This window comes from Lytechinus pictus, chromosome 18 (assembly GCF_037042905.1).
Source record: "Lytechinus pictus isolate F3 Inbred chromosome 18, Lp3.0, whole genome shotgun sequence".
Taxonomy (NCBI): Eukaryota; Metazoa; Echinodermata; class Echinoidea; order Temnopleuroida; family Toxopneustidae; genus Lytechinus; species Lytechinus pictus.
In genome coordinates, this window is record NC_087262.1 from 8,418,109 (window position 1) to 8,440,384 (window position 22,276).

The 22,276-nt window shown below is 37.8% G+C and overlaps 1 protein-coding gene across 2 annotated transcripts in view; it reads left to right on the plus strand.

Moving 5' to 3' along the window:
- Positions 1-16,364, plus strand: part of LOC129281225 (germ cell-less protein-like 1) — a 29,426-nt gene extending 13,062 nt beyond the window's left edge. The window contains exons 10-15 of one of the 2 annotated variants that reach the window (XM_064113071.1): positions 6,139-6,208; positions 7,362-7,443; positions 8,509-8,570; positions 8,911-8,994; positions 9,512-9,599; positions 10,075-16,364. In XM_064113071.1, the coding sequence (XP_063969141.1) occupies positions 6,139-6,208; positions 7,362-7,443; positions 8,509-8,570; positions 8,911-8,994; positions 9,512-9,599; positions 10,075-10,239 (551 nt within the window). In that variant the 3' untranslated portion in view covers positions 10,240-16,364. The remainder of the gene's footprint in view (positions 1-6,138; positions 6,209-7,361; positions 7,444-8,508; positions 8,571-8,910; positions 8,995-9,511; positions 9,600-10,074) is intronic. The other variant, XM_064113072.1, reaches the window with a different exon arrangement.
- Positions 16,365-22,276: the final 5,912 nt, after the last annotated feature.

A 22,276-nucleotide genomic window follows, 5' to 3' on the forward strand; every position in this document is an offset into this window, starting at 1 on the left:
TGGACCTGTCTATATAGTACTCCTTTCTTCTCAGTCAAACTTGTCCACTCTTTCAGCCAACTTCGCACCTCTTTACTATCCTCAGATATCACTTGACCTGGTTGCCATCCTTTCCGATAACAGTCCCAAATCACCCCAAGTGATTCATCCTGCTCTTGGAGTTTCTTCAGTTCTTCGAGGCTGAACGAAGGGAAGATTCCAGGGCCACTTGCTTGCAATGGCTCTTCCTTTAACTCTTTCCTCTTGCTTTGAGACTCAGTCGACAACTCCACTGGAAGAACTGAACACCTGCTAAGTGCATCAGCACACCTATTGGAACGCCCTGACCTGTATCTGATTTCCAAGTCAAAGGGAGCTAGTTGGGCGATCCACCTCTGCTCCGTTGCTCCTAACTTGGCTGTCTGTAGATGGGCTAGAGGATTGTGATCCGTAAGTATCACAGTGTGGCTCCCAATCAGATAGTCCTTAAACTTCTCCGTGACTGCCCACTTTAGCCCTAATAACTCAATCTTAAAACTAGAATAATCTGAATAGTTCTTCTCGGCCTTTCTCAAACCTCTACTAGCAAATGCTAATGGGTGTAACTTCCCATCATCGCCATGTTGAGATAAACAGGCTCCTAAGCCCTTCAGTGAAGCGTCGATCTCTACGACAAATTCACGCCCGAATACTGGATAGCTCAAAACTGGTGTCGATGTCAACAATCTTTTGAGTGTGGCAAATGATTTCTCTGCTTCATCTGTCCATTCAAACTTTGCTGATACGTCACCTCTCTTCTTCTGATACCGCCTGGACTTCTTCGATGACTTCTGTGTCTTCCCTACTAAGGCATGAAGAGGGGAGGCAATCTGTGCAAAACCTGTGATAAATCTACGGTAATATGATGCCAAACCCAAAAATGACCGAAGTTCCTCAGGTGAGTTAGGGGTTGGCCAGTCCCTGATTCGTTCAATCTTCCCTGGATCTACAGATATGCCTTCTGCAGTCACCACATGACCAAGATGGTTCACCCTTTCCTGAAGGAACTTGCACTTCTTCCCTTTGAGCCTAAGACTGTTGTCAGTCAATCTTGTGAAAACAGCTTGAAGCCTCTCTATATGTTCCTCAAATGTGGTTGAATAGATAAGTATGTCATCTAAGTATATGATTACTTGCGTCATATTCAAATCTCCAAGGACCAATTCCATCACCCTCTGGAATGTACTGGGGCTATTAACTAAGCCTTGCGGCATCCTCTTGAACTCAAACAGCCCCCAAGGAACACAAAACGCCGTCTTGTCTATGGAATCCTTGTCCATGGCTACCTGAAAATATCCGTTAGCCAAATCTAGGGAGGAGAAATATGAAGCTCCTCCTAGGGCCTCAAGGGTTTCCTCTATACGTGGTAAGGGAAAGGAATCCCGAATTGTACGAGCATTCAACTGTCTGTAATCTATACAAAGCCTTAACGAGCCATCTTTCTTTCGCACTGGAACTACCGGACTTGCATACGGACTCCTGGAGCGCTGGATTATTCCTTTATCTAACATTTCTTGCAGTAACTTCTTCATCTCCGCAGCCTGATTAGGAGGAACACGACGATATGGCAACCGGATAGGTGGACCTTCTGACGTCTGGATTTGATGCGGAATGACTGTACAGCAACCCAAATCCATCTCTGATTCAGAAAATGCAGCCGCATTCTTGACCAAAAGCGAAGCAATAACATCGGCTTTCTCAGCTTCCAGTCCATCTAAATTAACCCCCATAGGTAGTTTGAGATTGCGACCGTCCAGGCAAGTGTGGATTCGGCTATCAGTTTCTGGTCCGTCAATCGCATCACTCACTGGAGCCTCATTATCAACTGCGCCAGGCTCAACTTCTATATCAGTGACCATGACTTCCACTGTATCGTTTTGTTCTTGTAGTACTATTTCACTCTTTCTTTCAATCCTTGTAGCAGATGCCAGTATTGTATTGGGCTCAATGACAAGTTGCTGCTCACTCCGGTTGGCTACTGTCACATGAAGTCTTTCTCCCTTCACCTGAGTGCAACCATCAAAGAGGTCAATTGAATTCAGTCTTGGTATGTCTTCTGACTCATCGTGTACAGCTTGGACAAGAACATCTCGACCATTCCACTGGGCTGCATTGTCCACGTGACACTCTAATCTCCTGACAGTGAGTGGTGGTATCACCTCATCGTTATCTCCGGTCTTCAGCACAGTTGAAGTCTCCTGGTTCAACACAGGCTTAGGAAATGCCTTTAAGACCTCCGCAACCATCTGCCAGTCACTTTTTCTACTTTGGGACTCATCATCTCCCACAAAGCTATAAAGAGCATTGGAGCCTAATAAAACTGGGTATTCCTTTCTCTTACTAGGGACTACATCCTTAATCACGAGAAATCCTACTTCGTCAGTCTTCCCATTGGCTGTAACTGGTGCCCTGAAGTAACCTACGATTGGGACGGCTCCTGAGATGCCAGTCACTCTTAAACCGCTATCAGTACCTTCGAGATCCCCGATGATCCCCTCTAAACATCCCTCGTAGTAACTCAGTGGAACCAGACTCGCTTCGGCACCTGTGTCTAGAATACATCCAGTCTCTACTCCAGCTATCTTCACTATGGCTTTTGGACTTTCTGATACTAGCGATGAAAGATAATTTGAGTTGGATACTGTGAGGACTTCAGCAGATCCTTCACTCAGGTGATTTCCAGGATTACTCTTCACCGTTTCCATAACCTCTGGACAATCTTTCTTAAAGTGACCTGGCTTGTCACAGGCATAACATCTAGGTGGTTTAACACAATTTTTCTGTACATGGCCCTTCTGTTTGCAGTTAAAGCAATGTAACTCTCCTTTCTTCTTTGGCTTTTGTCGAAGATGAGGGGGGAACTGTAGGGCCTGAATTTCCTTGACAACTTCACTAAGTCCTTCTTTAAGAAGAGATATTTCCTCCCTCATTGATTTTATCTCAGCTGTCTCAGAAGATGCTTCGACCCTAGCAGTCTCTACTTCACATTCTCTCACCCTTGGTCTTGGGACCGTATCTGTGTCTTGAAATAAAGTCAGGACCTCTTCTCTCATCGTCAGGAATGTCCCAGATCCGCTAGAAATTAGGATCCTCCTCAGCTCTCTCTGGATTTGTTTGTCCCGCACCCCTCTCACGAATTTTTCCTTGAGGGTCATGTCTCTCAATCTTTGCAGAGCCTCCTTCTCAGGTATCGAAGCGGCTGCTTCCATTCTATCATGCAAACGGATAAGAACACTGCTGAAATCGGCAAGTGATTCTCCGTCAAGTTGAACACGACTGTGAAGTTCACTACTCAAGCTTTGGACGCTCTCTCTTGAGCCAAACCGAGTCGTCAGCACCCTTCTCAGGCCAGTCGGATCTTCACGTAGACTTGCCTCCCTACACATGATCTCATCCTTGGCTGGACCACTTAGATGAGTCACAAGAACTTGTGCCTTCTCTCTCTCCGATAACTGGTAATATTGGCAGTATTCATCGAATTCATCAAACCATTCACGTACAGTCAAATCACCAGGCTTTTGTGGAATACCCTTAAACTTAGGCAACTTCATCGAGGGCATTGACCTAGTCATGGACATACTTCGGAACGCACCAGTCATAGAAGCAATCATGTCTTCGAGGCTAGTGCTAGGGGTTGCACCAGCCCCAGTCCCAACATTATCTCCAGGCATCCTGCTGGTTTATTTGGGGAAAGAAATCTATGACAATTTTGAAAACAACACAACTTCTTACAAAATACAATTATAATTTCTTAACTTCTTTCAACTATTTTAACCAAATTACCTTCCAACCTTAAATTAGCTTATATCTAATAGCGTCTTCTTATCCTCTTGACCTGCTGGAGTCCTCTGACGTAGTAGGGGGTTGCATCAATCTCAAACCGGTGATCCCACTCCTGACACCATTGAAGTAAACTGGGCGCGAGCGGTAGTATGGGTTGGGGTTCTAGTACTCAGTCAGGAATGCAACCATAGACAAGAAGTAGGGGTGGGTCAGCCATTTATTGACAGCCGGGTAGATCATACAAAACGAGGAAAAACCCCTGTAAAAAAGGGAACAATATGTATACAATGAATATAATAGTTCATCAATACTGATCCAAGATCACGTGATTATCATATCATATTTTGATAAATTGTATTTCATTAATCATTAAATTGTATTTCATTAATCAAATGCATGATAATATATGTAATCATGAATTTAATTCAATAATCCGCAGAAATTATACAACAAAAATTGCATGTAAATATACATAAATTCATTTCTTGTTCATAAGTCTATAACATTACTAAGAAGAGTTATTGATCACTTTTCAATGAAGTCGTAATTATTACAAAAAAATATATTCCAATTAACCAATGATAATAGCAATAATACAGCACAGATTAAAAATCATTCTTTTTAAGTACATTACAATATAATATTTAAACAATTATTGCCTTATTATACATGTAAATCACAACAAAATAACCATAACTTGGCCATCCTACCAACTAACTCACCCTACTATAGGCCAAGAGATAACAGGGTACATCCACCAAGTCACCCTCCGGAGATTTCACTCGGCATCGCTCATACATGTACATGGTACGTCAATTCCCTAAAATTGACATAACAAAATTAACTAGTATGGTTTTTCCTAAAACTCATCTAATTTAATCGAGTCTGAATTACTAAGACTACTGCTATCACTCGCCAAATATAATCAAAATAAATAAAGTTCATTCATTTTCTACGTACAGCGAATGGGGGGGGGGGGTATACAAATCTGATCATGACAACATACTGACAAGAAAATCAACTTCGCTTAATATACTCGATCTCATAGAAAACAAACATGATATAATTTCATTTTATAAACTGATCATAAGAAATCTTCTCTTTTAGAATGTGAAATTGACTATAACAATAACATGAAGCATATAACGATCTTGTATCAGATATACAAAATTAAATTGACATTCAACTCTACTCTCCGTAATAATGTTTTTCTTTAGAATGATATCAACGTAGTCAAAATCTTAACTGCTAAACTGACAAACGATATATTTTAGATTCAAACTTACATGCCTCCTTGTCGAGCTTGACTTGGAAGAACGAACATGTAACCCTAACGTACACTGTCGTCACCAATTGCTTTCTGATTTATCCTACCGCCGTAACAACCAAAACGCTTATTCTTTCGCGCCACCTACACTTGAACGCTACCTGGTATAAATATCCTTCCACAACATCACAAATATTTATGACATATTACTACATTTAGTATCAATGAAAAGTATAATGGAAACAACTATGGTTTTAACACAAAAATCACACATATCATGTATTTATGAGAATAATCAGCTATAAATCTGAGGAACTACTTTTACTTTCTTGAGTAACAACATCATTGACGTTACGTAACAGGTGACTAAACAACGGAAAATGCCGACCAAAAAGAGATTCACTTTCGCTTACAATTCTCGTAAGGTGTCTCCTAAGAAACAATGATTTGCAAGAAAATTAAATTTACCACATTATTATTATTATTATTACATTTTTTGGGGCAACAAATCTGATCTTGGACTGCACTCTTGACACCGTTTATCTTTGAATAATATGGACGGGCTACAAGTGAAGTAAGGCAAATCAATTTTTTTTCATGCAGTGTAATTTTTGTGCCTGTTTTGTATCTTGCTTTCATTTTTCATGCCTTTTGTTAGCTCTTCCACCCTGAACTCTTATTCCAACCATGGTAACAGAACGACCAGAAAGCAGTCATATTCAAAGAACAAAAATGTGGAAATAAATTTTATAAATGCATTTCTAGTATACTTGTAATAGGTTTCATGGCCCAGTTCTTTATGCCTAAGCTTCGTTTTATACAAGGACTTGTTCTGGATGTGTACTGGTCTCTGAAATGAAGTGAGGTGATTGATTTTTTATCTCGAATTGTCCAAATTCAAATTAATTTATTTCACATCTCTAAAAAACATACAAGATACAATATACCGAGATCAATCAAAATGATTCCACAGTAAAGGAGTAATGAATATTGTAAATGACAAATGCATATGAGAAATGAGTTGCAGAGCCAGCTGTAAATTATATAATTTCTCTCTCGTTTTTTTATAGATTTTCTTCTACCAGTGTATAGGCAACAATGGCAGCACATGTTGGCAGTGGAGCACGGCCAGGACTTGGGGTGAGTAGGGTATCTGATGAACTACTACTTTGTCAGATAGCAACTTCATTTCAAAGCCAAGTCCCCACCCCCAACAACCACATGATTTAAAGAAAAATCAGACAAGCAGACCACTGAGAGTTTATTTCGACATACATGTAGGATGGAGAAAGTTTTGACATTTCCAAGGCCTGCTTAATATCACCAATCAATTATGCATTAAATGGATACAAATGAGGAGCTTATGATGTCACACACTCACTGTATTTGAATGTTTGTAGGTTTGTTGATATAGAGGCTCTTGAGTGATTCATATTTGTGATGAATAGAGTGTTGCTACATATATGTCAGACAATCCTCTCAGAGTTTTAAGAGCGTTATGTCAGCTAGTTTAAGATTTTAATTCAAGTGACTTTTCTATACACACGCTCAGTTATGTGAAATGAGCCATGAAGGGTCCGCAATTTCTCTCTTCATAGACATAGAGGATGACACATTTTCCATGGATCATTTAGTTAGCTAAAATCCTTTCATCCCATTGTCTTGGGGCAAATTTGTCATTGAAAATCAGGGATAAGTCACTTCAGAAAACATGTGCCAAATACAGACCTGCCAACCAGTACGTTTTTGCAACCAAAATACGGCAGTACGTTTTTTCTTTTAAAAATACATTTTTTTGTAAAAAAAAAAATCATCTCTATATGTCTCTATTTCATAAAACGTACACAAATATGGTTATTAGATCAATGTAATTTCTGGTAACTTGTTTTTTTTTAATCATTTTGTTAAAACCAGGGTGAGATATACATATGTTTCAATGTTGTCTTTTTTCATCTGCAAGAGCAGTGCTCATTTTAGCTTACATGCAGCTTGAGCGCCGCGATGAGCGAGTGCGCCAAGCATTTTATTATGAAATACACTTTTTTGGGGAAAAATACAGTTTTTTATTACAGAATACAGTTTTTCATTCCCAGAGGTTGGCAGGTCTGCAGATAATAGCAGCTGAACAGTGAAGGGTCATTATCTTCTCTTTCACAGACCTAAGAGTCGTTTTGATCAGCTAAAATTGTTACATCTAATTGACTAGGAGCAAAGTTTCGATAAAAATTTGTGATAAGCCACTTCAAAATAATGTAGTGGAATTGCAATGGGTTCATTATTTTCTCTTTCACAGACCTAAGGAAGAGACGGTATCCACAGATCAGTTCGATCAGCTCAGTATGAGGTGTGGAAGAATTATCAAAAAAGATGCAGAGGTATGGTTCCATTCCTACTTTACAATATTCCCCAGTTTCTGTATAAATGATAATAATCATAATAGTTCTTGTATACTAGTAGTGCATATCATGTACCATTTAACATCTCAAGGCGCTTCCAATTACATGTAACTTGGATATTATTACCCTGGCTTTTCCCCGATAAGTGCTTTTTCACCGCACAAGCATTTCAAGTTTAACAGTAAAGGCCACCCACAGCAGACAAGAAAAGTAATCTGTACATAATGAGCAGTTGGTCTTTATGGACATTTTCCTGTAATACATGTTTCAATGGGAACAACTATTTGAGCAAAATCAAACTTGTGGTCTTTATATAAACAGTTGATCCTTCTATAAAAGCTGTTGTTTTATGTACATGTGGTGTTTTGGTTCCATGACATTTGCTCCGATGGAAAATCTGCACGCTAAGCCATACATAAAGCCTAACTTCCAAAACTGAATAAACCCTTTATCCTTATCTGTACATCATTCTGAACCAAAAACTCTATTACAATCCTAACTCTAATTACCCTATGCCCTCTGAGATATCAAGACTAGGGCCCTGTCTTAAAAAGAGTTACGATTGATCCAATCAATCGTAACTCTATGGAAATCCAGCAGTGTCATAATTTTTTCTACAGGAGATTTGCAAAATGTACTTTGTAAACAAAGGAGATCACACCAAATTGTCAAGAAATCAATGAATTTATGGATATACATTCATATCTAGATTTTTTAAAAGTAAACATGCATTTTATATGTTGACTTTCCTGGCTTTCCATAGTTGCAATTTATTGGATCAATCGCAACTCTTTGTAAGATGGGGCCCAGAGCAATTGTCTCAGGAGCACATGTCTCGTCGGCTTACATCCATGTATGCATAGCATTATTTGTATGTTATTGTATTAAATTTATTTTCATTTGATTTGTTTCATATATTGGGATAGTCCAAGCTAATGAGCGAAAGGAGGCTAATCTCGACCAAATCATTATTTTTTTCTCTTCATGACATGAGCACTGTAAAAGTAAACATATTCTTCCTCTCTTTTATATTCTTTTCTGTAGTATTGCTGGAGATGGACGGGGTTCAATTTTGGAGTCGACCTTCTCGTTACATTTACAAATAGGTAAGTTTGACATTTTTGTGACAAGTGCAAACCATAGCTGCAATCGAGTCATGCATAACTGATCTTAGTGGAGATTTTGAAGAAATGATAATGGTTTGGTAATAATTATTTGTAGTAATAGCCATAAATTTTGTGGGATGATTTTGCAGAGAGTGATAATATTGTAGTAATTCACATTCTTGTGGTTAAAAATTATTATCTGATAGGTGATGTGACCCGAGACAATGTTTGTTTGTTTTTTTTTCTCACAAAAAGTGCCTGAAATTTTTTTTAGACCATCTAACATGTTCAAGCAGTATGACAAATTGTTAATATTTTTGTATTTTCTCTCTGATCAAAGGTTGATTATTCTGAGACGGAATACCGGTACCCATCCTGTTACAGCCAGTGTCAGTCTACAGAATAGCAGGAATATCATGTTTAGGTAGGTCTGAGTTTTTTCTTCCAAGGCCCTGCCTATCAAAGAGTAGCCATTGATCTGATCATCTCACCTCATTTTGCAATTGACGACAGTGGTCCCTTTGAAAAATCTAAATGAGAAAAGTGATTGGTCAAAGTAGTTATGCATGTATGACTCTTCATCATACACATATTTACAGTTTGAACGGAACAGATATATCATTCTAGGTGTTTGTTTTCTGTAAGTTGTGATTGATCGGATCAGTCACAACTCTTTGTAAGATGAGGCCCAGAATATGTTCCAAGCTAGACATAAAATGGGTGAAAGTAAATCTGAACCTTTTTTTAATTTCAAACTCTTTAAACTAGATTTGTTTTGATAAATATGAGAACAATTTGTGTAAAGTTTTGTTAGTGGTCAAATCAATCAATCTTCTTAACAATCAAAATGGATATTTTTAAGCTATCCCAGTTGATTTAAAAAACAAATGGATGAGTGAGTGAATGAATGAATACCTTCTTTCTTTTGCTTTCTTCCTCAGAATAAGAGTGATATCTTATGACAGTCAGGGTCAGATCTTGTACCAAAAGCTGAGCGAGCTAACTCCATTATCATTACACAAAGACGAGGTAAGTAACATCCACAGGCTTTCATCAGGGGTGTTCCACAGGGGTGTGATTGTTCACCTTTTTTGTTTTGATTTTAGCTTATTTTCAACTGTTTTGTTAGTGGTCACTCCCATGATATTGAAGTATCTTGTTATAACCATTTTAGGGATCAACTCCAAACTTTATTCATGTTATATTGGAGGGACAATTATCTGATTAGATTTTAAGGTCACTGAGATCATGTACCTGTTTTATCACATTCTTACAATAATTGAATAACCTTTTGAGGGTTCAACTTTAAACCAGGCCAAATATATGAGTGATGATGATCAAATGAGATTTGGGAGTCCCAAGGTCAAGGTCATTGATGTCATTATTTTAGACTGCTAGTTGTGTATACTTATTCTCGACTGCATGCAGTCGAGAATCCGTCTGTGACATGCACAGATGGGAAATAATTAATTTACAGAAAATCTGTTTGACATTTTCTCTTCAGGAGATTGTGGTGTTGAACATTGACAGACACGCCCCTTTCCCGATGCAAATAGGGGTGAATGTGATGTGTGTGACTCCGCCCCAGCCGGTCGTGGAGACGGCAGAGAGTTTAACGCTTCAGCCACCAACACCGAGGCAACAGCAACTCTCGGGCCAAGATGAATGAGTTCCAGGACTCCATGTCCTAAGGATCAGCTAGACTTATGTGAACTTACCTGAGCCGATATCTGGCGAAGATAATGGACCTGCAGAATCTTCTGTATCAGTTGGGTTGATGGGAAGGTACCATAGCAGATATCAAGCCAAGGTATTAACCATCGTTCAGTTACGGACCCCAGGTGTAGCACGTCATCAAACAAAAAGTGATTTGCACTGGCTTGTTGTTATAAGCTACTGAGTTCCTTGCATCTGATTGGCCCAGAGCAAATTTGTTGGTGTAAGTCACGGACAAGATGCTCCATGAAACCGTCTCTAAGTGTAGCAATTAAATCGATGTTGATCAAGAAGTATAGTAGGCTCTAATTCTATTTTGGACGTCTAGCATTTGAATCTTATGAAACAGTTTGGCCCATGTGAACTTTACCTTAGCCGATATCTCGCCAAGAAGATCGACCTGCAGTTATGGACTTCCAGTTATTCAGATCAACATTGCATTAGACTGATTTTATTGTAGACACCTAACAGTCGAGTCTCGTGAATCAGTTGGGCTGCTGTTAACTTTCTGGAGCAGATATCTAGCAAAGGCGATTGACCTTCTGTTATGGACTCTCAAGTGTAGCAATCAACATGTTGCATACCCGAGCCAGGGAAGCCTTTCATGAAAGGATACTTCAGACATTTTATGTGACAAGTCTGTTTTATCCAACAGTTACGGTAGAAATGGTGCTTCCCAGCAAATCAGAGTCGAGGAAAGTTGTCAGATCTGACAACTTGTTGGACAAAAATATTGAAATGCCCCCTGGGAACCGTTGCATAAAACTTTTGCCATAAAAAAATGGCAAATTTTTTTTGCCAGACTTGTGGAAGTTTCAATGGCATAATTTTGTTTGCCAGAGTTTTTTTATGGCAAAAGTTTTATGCAATGAGTCCCTGGTGTTTCCTGTACAAAACATGTTGCAATTACAGAATGATAGTCACACTTTACCTGTAGTGCAAAATTCATAATTCTTTTCAAGGAACATATAGATATTATATGACCGTTCAAACTCATACATGTACTTAATTTGTTAATCAGACCGCTCACATAATCATCTCTTGCATCGCATGGAGAGTAATATCCTTTTTGGTTTGGCTTTGGCCTCCTGTTTGAAACTAGACTAAATTGCATTTTGCGTGCTAGGTACAGTTTTATCGATTTCTATTCAGAGTGTGTGCTCACAGGAGTTAGAATAAATCTGTCACACTTAGAATCTGTTATGGCCTCTGACAACATTAGAATTTCAACTCCATGGTTGTATACTCTGTAATTGTCACTCAATAAGATGTCGATTCCATGACATTTGCTCTGGCGACGATTGCTCCACTGAAATTGTTATGGCCATTAGAATTTCAACTTCATAGTTGTATACTCTGTCATTTTCACTCGATAGTATGTCGATTCCATGACATTTGCTCTGGCGACGATTGCTCCACTGTGAAATTGTTATGGCCATTAGAATTTCAACTTCATAGTTGTATACTCTGTCATTGTCACTCGATAATATATCAGTTCTATGACATTTGCTCTGGCGACGATTGCTCCACTGAAATTGTTATGGCCATTAGAATTTCAACTTCATAGTTGTATACTCTGTCATTGTCACTCGATAATATATCGGTTTTATGATGTGTGCTCTGGCGACGATTGCTCCACTGTAAATTTGTTGTGGCCATTAGAATTTCAACTTCATAGTTGTATATTCTGTCATTGTCACTCGATAATATGTCGGTTCCATGACGTTTGCTCTGGCGACGATTGCTCCACTGTAAATTCCTCGCACTGATGCAATGACCAACTTCAACCCTGGATTTAACACTAAACTCTATCCTAAACCTACTGTAACCATAAACCCATCTTAAAACCCTATTGCAACCCTAACCCTCCATCTTAGAGGAAATAAAGCCTGGAGCAATTGTCGCCGGAGCAAATATCGTGTCACCTTAAAGTTAACTCTATGGTGTTATGGCTTAGTGTTTTCTCCATGTTGTTTAATTTATGGTGACAACTCCATGTTTAATTACGAATACTCTCTTTTGACTTGAAACAGACTTTGGAATTTCTTACAAAATTTTGTTTCTTAAGTGAATTACTACATCCAATATATGCAAGTTCCATTTTTTTTTTTAATAACTTATTGCTACACACTACAGCATTTGTATAATACGAAAATGTAATAAATGTACATTTAGAGGGGTGCTATTAATGAGGTGTAAATATATATTATATAATTTCTACTCACATGAAACACATACCTAGATGTCCGTCTTAATTTATTATCTGCCTAGTCTGCCTACTCCTTTTCTTTCATCCCCTTCACTAACCTGATTGGTCTTCTCTACTCACTAATGCCCCTTTTGTCTCCTTGTTTCTAGTGTTGCTGTAGCTTGTTTGTGGTCTATATTATGGTTGTTCCACTTTATATGTTTGTCATTTTGCCTCCGACGAAGATTCTGCTAGGATCGAAAGCTTAGGCCCCTTTTTGACTTTATAATTTACTCCATTGGCTCTCTTTTATTAGATAAGCAGTTTTCAGCAGCTTCTTTTTGCCATTAATTTATTATCGTTAGGTGCAATATGAATTAGTCTACAGGAATAAGTTCAGTGTATCTTTTCTTCAGGTTCTATCTTTGATTTTTTTCTCTTTTTTTTGGAGTTTTTATTTTCTTGTTGTTTTTTATTTACGTTTTCATTTTTTCATACACCTTTCCTTTTCAAAGAGCAAAATTGCCATTTGTTGATGCTCTGTGTTTGCCTGTATTTCTGTACGCTTTGCAACCTATAGTGGATCCTGTTTATGTTCCACAAGTGGTATCACATTTTTTAAAGTATGATTTTGTTCTTTACATGAATTGATAGCAAATCAAGCATCTAGCATTCCCAAATGAAATTTCTAAGAAATCATATACTGTTTCTTTTGATACCTCTTCCTTTTTATAAGAATATGATTCATAGAGCATTTCCTTTTTTTTTTAGGATTGATTGGAATAATTGCATTTTCATAAGCAAATACTGAGAAGGATAAAAAGAAGAGGCAAACATTGGTAAGGAGAAAGAAAATGAAACATGTCAGCGTGACAAATGTAAAGAGATTGAAATTGTGCTCAGCCTCATTTTCATTTTCTGTCCCAAAAGCTTGACTTTCAAGTATGACTCTACACCTAAAATTTCTGTAAACATTCAGAATTTGCTCCCCTTCACCTGAAACGCATTTGAAATTCACTTATATTCTGTTGATATTAAAGTTATTGGCCTTTTCTGAACTCTGGTTTAATCTATAAAACTCTGGTCTAAAGTTGTGGCTAAAATATGGACAGCAAATTATGCCACTTATCTTAACAGTGGAGATTCCATTTGTGAGCATATTTGGTGTCTAATTTATTCACAATTTTCCGTTAATAATATCTTAAATCATTTCTCATGGGACAAACTTTAAAACACATGAAAAACATTCATGTAAATAAAATTTTGATATTTTTGGCATTCCATAATTTTAGCACAGATTTAGACCATGACTTAAACTTCTGAATACGGGCCATTTCATACATGAATTGAGATTGACTATTTGCTGTATATAATGCTTACTAGTATGTATATTTTGCTCGATTTTTCAACTTGCACATTTTTTCAAAGAATATCCAACCATTGTACTAAGTTTGATTTTATTTGGAAACAGGCTATTGAGATAACATCAATTTCAGGGAACACGCAATGATATGACAATACTGAAATGGTGCTGTTGGTGAGTTGAGAATAGATATATAATTGATTTCTAACATTTGCTGATAACAAGGTCTTATGAAATTACAAGGCCCAGAATGGTAAACTTTTGAGTTTTGTTTTTTTCATTTTAGGAAGAAAAAAAAATTACATGTCTGAGTGACATGTTCAAGGGTTGGATATGTAATATTCTCTTACTGGTTATATGCTCACAATGTTACTGTAAGTCTTGAATACGGGCATTAGAATTATATTTTGATTATCTTTGTTGAAGTAAATTTATATATTAGGGTTGTGACCAAACCGGTTACCATCGTACAAATAGTTATGATTGAGCCAGTCAATTTTAACTGTGGAAATTCTTGAATGTCCTAATTCTTCAAACTGAGAATACTCACTGCATTTACTTTGGGGGAAAAAAGTAGATTTGTCAAGGAGATGAGGCATGGATGAGTATTCACGATGACACTCTGTAGATGTATGCATTTTAGATGTTGGCGTTACTTGTTTCCCATAGTTGTGATTGATCAGATCAATCATAACTCTTTGTAAGACAGGGCCCAGATATTTATTAAACAGCCCTGGGTGGTGTTTCATAAAGCTGTTCGTAAAGTTACGCACAACTTTAAGAATGACTGGAAATGTTGTTATACATAAGTCAGCTATATAGGGATATATCATATAGCACAAGAAAGGGACACCAGTCGTGCGTAAAGTCATTCGTATCTTACGAACAGCTTTATAAAACAGGCCCCTGAGCCCCTCAATGATATACATGTAAGATATAAGGTATTGAATCTGTGAAAAGTATGAGCCTCTTAATGATATACTTTTAGATGTAAAGTATTGAATCTGTGGAAAGATATGAGAGTTCTGGTAGCGATAAAAATGTTCTCCGGAATCTCTTGTCGAAAAGTATGAAAATTAAGTTGAATAGTCTCTTTAGGTTCTTTTTGTCTAAGGACTACAAAAGAAATGCACTTCAAAATGCCTTCCAAGAGCTGGAAACTAAATTAGTAACTAATGTCCCTGCTTTGTCATCTTATTTATAACGTCATAATTCTTTTCATTTCATTAAAGATTTGTTTCTAAATTTTTTTCAGCGTTCACTTGATCTATAAAAAAAGAGGTTATCATATTTGGGATATTAATCATCGTTTATTCAGGGAATGAATGATTAATTCTGTTATTATTCATTTATATTCATTAGTCTTCTTTAAGTCTATTCTATTTGCTATATGGGTTGCTTTGAAAAACAAACATTAAAGTAATTGAATTGACATGATAACTTTGGGATACTAATCATTCGTTATCCTGGGAATGCATTAATGAAATCTTGTTTTATTATTAATTTATATTCATAATTTTTTCTTCTAGTTTTTATGAGGCTATTCTATGTTGTTATCTTATATTCATATAATTTTCACAAGTACAAACTGTTTGATCTTTTTAGATACTTGGTCCCTTTATCACAAAGCTTAGTAATGTATTATAGGATTTATTTGTTCTGATTCATTGAACATATTGATTGGTACAATCTATTGTTAAAATAAATCACAGCGCTTTATGTTGAAGGGCCTGTTATGAAATGACACAAAACTTACTGTTCATACTAACTTTCCATCAATGGTAAACTACCATGGTAACCGGCATCTACAGCCAATAAAAAAATAAAGGTTTCCATGGTTTGTTACATGTACCATCAATTTTGCCATCGACGGGTTATGCGACCTGGCCCAGCCCTACTTTCATGCAAAATGCCCAATTCAGTCTAGGCTGTCACTTCATTTATATTCAAGTTGAAACACAAACGATGCCATTTACAAGCTTTTGTGAGTTATGTTATTTCGAAAAAACCTTATGAGATGGAAGAGTAAACTACTTTTTTTTACAGGGTATTCAACTGTAAATATCTTTATTACACATTGAGACCATAAATTTCTTAGGCTGTGTCTTCTGTATAATTTGATGTGTGTACTGTGATAGCTAGGCTGCATAGGGACTTTGTGATATTGCACTTCAAAATATATTTCATTATCTATAAAATTATTATTATTACCGTTATTATGAGTTAAAATGAGGGGTTTTCTCTTTTAAAAAATCTCTTTAGGGGTTATGGGTTTTTTCTGTATGCATTATTATTTGTTGGGGAGTTTTGAAAGCATAAAAACAGATAAATATTTTGATGCAAAAAATGAAATATAGGAATCTTGACTTGCCGTTGTAATTCAGCTTTAAAGCAAAGTTCAACTTCATCATTGTAATATTATTTACAGTGATAGCCTGTATGTATAGTATTTCTGTTAACATACATGTGTACAAAAGAAGAGAAAGAAAATGTGTATTTATTAAAAAAATATTATATTTGAAAATGGTATATTGCTTGACTCTGTTATTATTTATGTGTGATTGTTTTCGTATGGAAACAAATTGAACATTTATCAATATTTTTTAGTATAATGCCTATATAAGGAATATAAGCTCCACTCAACATTATTCTATATAGAAATTAATATATCAAGCAAATTGCCAGTATGGCTTTTTGGTGCAAAAAAGAAAACATCCTACATCTATATGCCGTATGATTTTACAAGGATTCTCTTGTCTAGAAAGATGTTAAATTACCAGTGATATATTACATGTATTAGGTTGGTTTTGTTAGTGCATTAGAACATTAACCATTGTGCATTATCGACATTGTATAAGTTAGTATATTAAAGGGAATGTATTGTTATTGCCGCAGTGGCGTAATAGGTGGGGGGCAAGTTGCCCCCTGGCGGATTTCACCGGGAAAATAAAAAAGGGGGAAAGAGAGAAAGGGAAAGAACAAAAATAGGGAAAATGGAAAGAAAGCGGGAAAAGGAAAGAAGAACACGTGAGGAAGTACAAATATCCTGAAATACTAATACATTAGCATGATTAGCAAGAGAGGGATATAAAATCAAAAGATATGACTCAATGGCACAGGCAAGAATGGCGGGAAAATGGGAGAAAGAGGCAGAAAGAAACGGGAAATGAAGGTAGAACCAAAAGCTTAATTTGAAAATCAGAATATAGAGAAAAGGGACGAGAAATAAGAGAATAACTTATTAACACGACCGGGTTGCTGAGGATTGAAAAATATAAAGAACGGGAAGAAAGGTGGATGGCGTCTATTATAAGCTTGCTCAATTTTATGCAATAATGGTCACAATCGGGACAAACAATCCCGGGAAAATTCCTTAGCCAAAGTAGGGTTTGCCAAGGGCTAGTTATGATATCCCCGATATTATGTCCTAACCTAAGTAAAGCTTTGCGCTGGCTAGATTTACCGTAAAAAGCCTGTTTACCTTGGCTAATTTTCCAAAGCTACTATCAAATAAGTAAAATTTAATCATTTTTAAATCCGAATTTTTTTTGGCTCGCTTTGCTCGCTGGCGACTTTTACAATTTTTTCCACATTTCCTATGTTGTGCTACCTCACAATATTTAGTTTATTATCCGCAACTGCGTTGAAGTTAATATGTGTTGTGTGTGTACCCGCGATTTGATAAAACAGTGGCCATCTGCAATTTTAAAAAATATCACGGGGTTCGGTTCCGGAGGCTCCGCCCCAGACCAGTGGCGGCACCAAGAGGGAGGCGCAGGGGGCATTTGCCCCCAGTGAGTTAGCCCCACCCCCGAAATTTTGAAAAATAAAAAAAGGATAGTAAATGTTGTCATAAGCATCCTACTTAAGCTGCAGTGTTCCAAAACAGCTTTTTCGTTCCTTAGATTTTGAAAAATTTCTCATCCATATTCACTGTTAGCTCCCAATAATTTTTGTCAGTAACATAAATCTCTCAGGCTTATAAAATTCAAAATGTCACCCGCGCTACACAAGCTCGCAGTAGCTGTTGACTGAGATAAGTAAATTATCTGTTCAAATGGGGCTTAAAAATCCAATGTTCTAGTTAATATGCTTCTCGCGATTAGAATTTTCATTATTCGTTTTTAGCGAGATACGCATCATCCGTACGAAATTTCAGCTCGCGCTACGGGCTCGCATTAAAAGTTTAATTAGATAGCTATCCAGTTCATGATTACAAAAAGTGCTTATAGAACGTCCAGTTATCATCTCAGGATGTCAACAAATCTCAGCTCGCGCTTCGCGCTCGCATTATTTATTTGGTGAGATATCATCTTCTTGACCCAATGCGAACAGCTAGTCCTTAACAGGTCCCTTTTCAAGTCAGTAGGGTATACATTAAAAATAATATCTCGCGCTTCTTGTTCGATTTTGAGAAAGAGGAAAAATATTTGTGCGTTGACCCATTCTCCAAATGTTTTTTTGCCTCCCCCGAGGTTAAAAATCCTGGGGTCACCATTGCCCCGGACCCCCGATCCGCATAGCACTGGCCCCCCAAAAGTTCTACAACTCAGAACAAAAAAAGAAAATATGAAAGAATTAAAAGGAAAGGAAGATGTAAGATATGATGTTATTTTTTTAATACCATGTCAAAATCAGTCTCAAAGTTAGATTATCATGAAAAGCTGATTTTTTTCTCGCTTGCTTCGCTCGCTCGGGACTTATATTAAGCAAATTTATGCTGCGCGCGCCACGCTGTGCCCCCCCTTTTTTTTGGGGGGGGGGGTACTTATCACGCATTGAGCTTCGCCCTAATGCTCGGGGCACAATCATAAAAAAATCATGTTCATACCATATGACCGGGAAATTTTTGGCTCTTGCCCCCCCCCCCCGGCCACCGACCCCTGTTACGCCCCTGGTTATTGGTTAATGTAATAGTTTAAGTAGAAACCGGCAATATTACTAATCTACCAGTTGAGCCAAATGGTTAAAATAATTAGAAATTGAAACTTAATTTGAATGCAAAACTAATGTTTTGAAAAGGCACTTCATTCTGTGTGTTTGGGTACGTTTATTATGGTAAGTATTCATTTGGTATACTAGCATCTCGCCTAACACCATTTTGGTTTAATCCACTTGGTATACTATCACTTTGAACCATTTGCCACTTGGTCCAACCACACTTGGTCTAATACTGACTCTAGCCAACTGTCATTTAATTTGATTCTCAGATGGTCTCATTTATTTCCACCTCGTCTACTCCCTCACTCCTTTTTTCCCCCTTCCCTCTTCTTTTTCCCCCTTCTCTCTTTCTTTCCCCCTCTCCATCTCTCTTGTTTTCTTCTCTTTCTTTCCCCCTCTTCCTCGCTTGTTCTTCTCTTCTTTTCTCCTCTCGCCCCCTCTCTCTTTTTCCTTTTCCCCTTCCTCTTTTTTCTTCTCTTTGTTTCCCTCTCACTCTCCTTTTTTTCTCTTCTTCCCCTCTTCCTTTTTCATTTTTCTTCTTTTCTTGTTTCCCCTCAAGTATCATTATTATCATTATTATCATTATGAGTAGTAGTAGTAGTAGCAGTAGTAGTAGTAGTAGTAGTAGTAGTAGTAGTAGTAGTAGTAGTAGTAGTAGTAGTAGTAGTAGTAGTAGTAGTAGTATTATTGCATCATAGTGGTATTAGACCAAGTGGATACAAGATGGAAAATGTACCAATATAGCCCAGCTGGAAATTAGACAAATGTATAATTATTTTTATGCTGTGAAGCATTTGAAATAAAAATAATTGAAAGACATTTTTTTTTATTGTGGTCAAAGTGATCACATTTAGACCAAATGGCTAGTAGGTGAACTGATTGTTGATGAACTAGGATTAGACCATAAGGAATGAGACCAAATGGAAATTAGACAAAGTGTGCATGTGTAGACCTAGTATAGTGGCAATTTACCCCTTAATTGTGGGGCATTATTCTCGGCAAACAAAATGACAAAACAAAATAATATGCGATTATGTCGTGGCTTTATTCAATAGAGATGAACGCTTCCCGAAATTGGTGTCACAATCACATAAGTATAAAACATAGATATGAATACCTCTGATTAGAGACTTACATTCATGTATATCTGAAACCAACCGATAGCCTCGAATTAGCTCCCCGAAGGGGGGTTAAACCCCCGGCTAGAAGGCCCCCCTCCCAGAAAATTCAACGTTAAATTTCGCGGCTGCTTTCCCACTGGTTCTCTGCTAGCCGCACAGGAATACCAGCACAGCTATGAACTACATTTATGAGCTACCGGCAAATCGGTGGATTACAGATGTCATACTTATATCATATAATATACATATATATATATACCAGCCTTCCCGCATGAGAACTTGGGTGAGGCCTAAATTTCACGAAAAATATAAATGTATACAGAATACCAGCCTCCCCGCCTATGAGATCAGGTGAGGCCTAAACTGAAAGTTCGAGCGTGACACCCTTCCCAGGTAACAAGCCAACGTTGGCTCCACGTTGGAAACTTGAAAGTCGTTGGACGTTGGAAAAACTTGATGGATTAACGTTGAATCGATGTTGGAAACTAGTTTGATGGAAAGATGATGGACAATCAACAATGACACGACGTTGGCAACGTTGGAAACTTGTTAGTTGGAGAGTTGTTGGACGGTCGACAATGTGACAACGTTGGAAACACGTTTGATTGGATAGTTGTTGAACAGCCAGCAAAGGCACAACGTTGGCAACGTTGGAAACTAGTTCGCTGGAAAGTTGTTGAACAACCGACAATGGCACAACGCTGACAAAGTTGGAAACTAGTTTGTTGGAGATTTGTTGGACGGTCGACAATGGCACAACGTTGGAAACTAGTAAGTTGGAGAGTTGTTGGACAGCCGACAATGTCACAACGTTGGAGACCCGTTTGATTGGATAGTTGTTGAACGGCCAGCAAAGGCACAACGTTGGCAACGTTGGAAACTAGTTCGCTGGAAAGTTGTTGAACAATCAACAATGACACGACGTTGGCAACGTTGGAAACTTGTTAGTTGGAGAGTTGTTGGACAGTCGACAATGGCACAACGATGGAAACATGTTTAATTGGATAGTTGCTGAACAGCCAACAATTACACAATGTTGGCAACGTTGGAAACCAGTTCGATGGAAAGTTGTTGATCAACCGACAATGAGACAACGTTGACAAAGTTGGAAACTAGTTTGTTGGAGATTTGTTGGACGGTCGACAATGGCAAAACGTTGGAAACTAGTAGGTTGGAGATTAGTTGGATAGTCGACGATGACACAAGGTTGGCAACGTTGGAAACTAGTTCGATGGAAAGTTGTTGAACAACCAACTATGGCACAACGTTGTCAAAGCTAGAAACTAGTTCGATGGAGATTTGTTGGAAAGTCGACGATGGCACAACGTTGGAAACTGGTAGATTGGAGATTAGTTAGATAGTAGACCATGACACAACGTTGATAAAGCTGGAAACTAGTTAGATGGAAAGTTGTTGAACAACTGACACTGGCACAACGTTGTAAACTGGTAGGTTGGAGATCAGTAGGATAGTCGACGATGACACAACGTTGGCAACGTTGGAAAGTTGTTGAACAACAGACAATGGCACAACATTGGAAACTAGTGTGTTGGAGATTTGTTGGACAGCCAACAACGTCACAACGTTGGAAACGTGTTTGATTGGATAGTTGTTGAACATCAGCCAACAAAGGCACAGCGTTGACTACGTCGGAAACTAGTGCGATGGAGAGTTGCTGAACAACCGACAACGGAACAACGTTGGAAACTATTTTCTTAGAGATTTGTTAGACAGTCGACAATGGCACAACGTTGACAAAGTTGGAAACTAGTTTGATGGAGAGTTGTTGAACAACGGACAATGGCACAACGTGGACAGCGTAATTGGAATAGTTTATTGGAGAATTGTTGACATTTAACATTGACACAGTGTTGGAAACTATAGTTTGTTGGATATTTGTTTGACAGTCAACATGATATCCTGGCATATTATACACAGTGTTGAGAACATGAGAAACTGGTTCATTGGAGAATTGATATACAGACGACTACTCGCATAATTTCCAATGGGGCCAAGGGGGGGGGGGGGGGTCGATCAAGTAAGTTTGCTTGTCTATCCTTGTCACCCTTGGTATCCCCTAGCAATAAGGGGAAAATAAATCAAGAGAGAAGGAAAATAATGGGAAGGGAAAGAGGAACTAAAACTAAGGGGAAAACAAAAATAAAGATGGGGTAGAATAGAGAGGCTGCATGCACCGGGGGATGCAAATGTGTCGATTAAAGGACAAGTCCACCCCAACAAAAATTGATTTGAATAAAAAGAGAATAATCCAACAGGCATAACATTGAAAATTTCATCAAAATCGGATGTAAAATAATGAAGTTATGACATTTTAAAGTTTCGCTTAATTTCACAAAACAGTTATATGCACATCCCG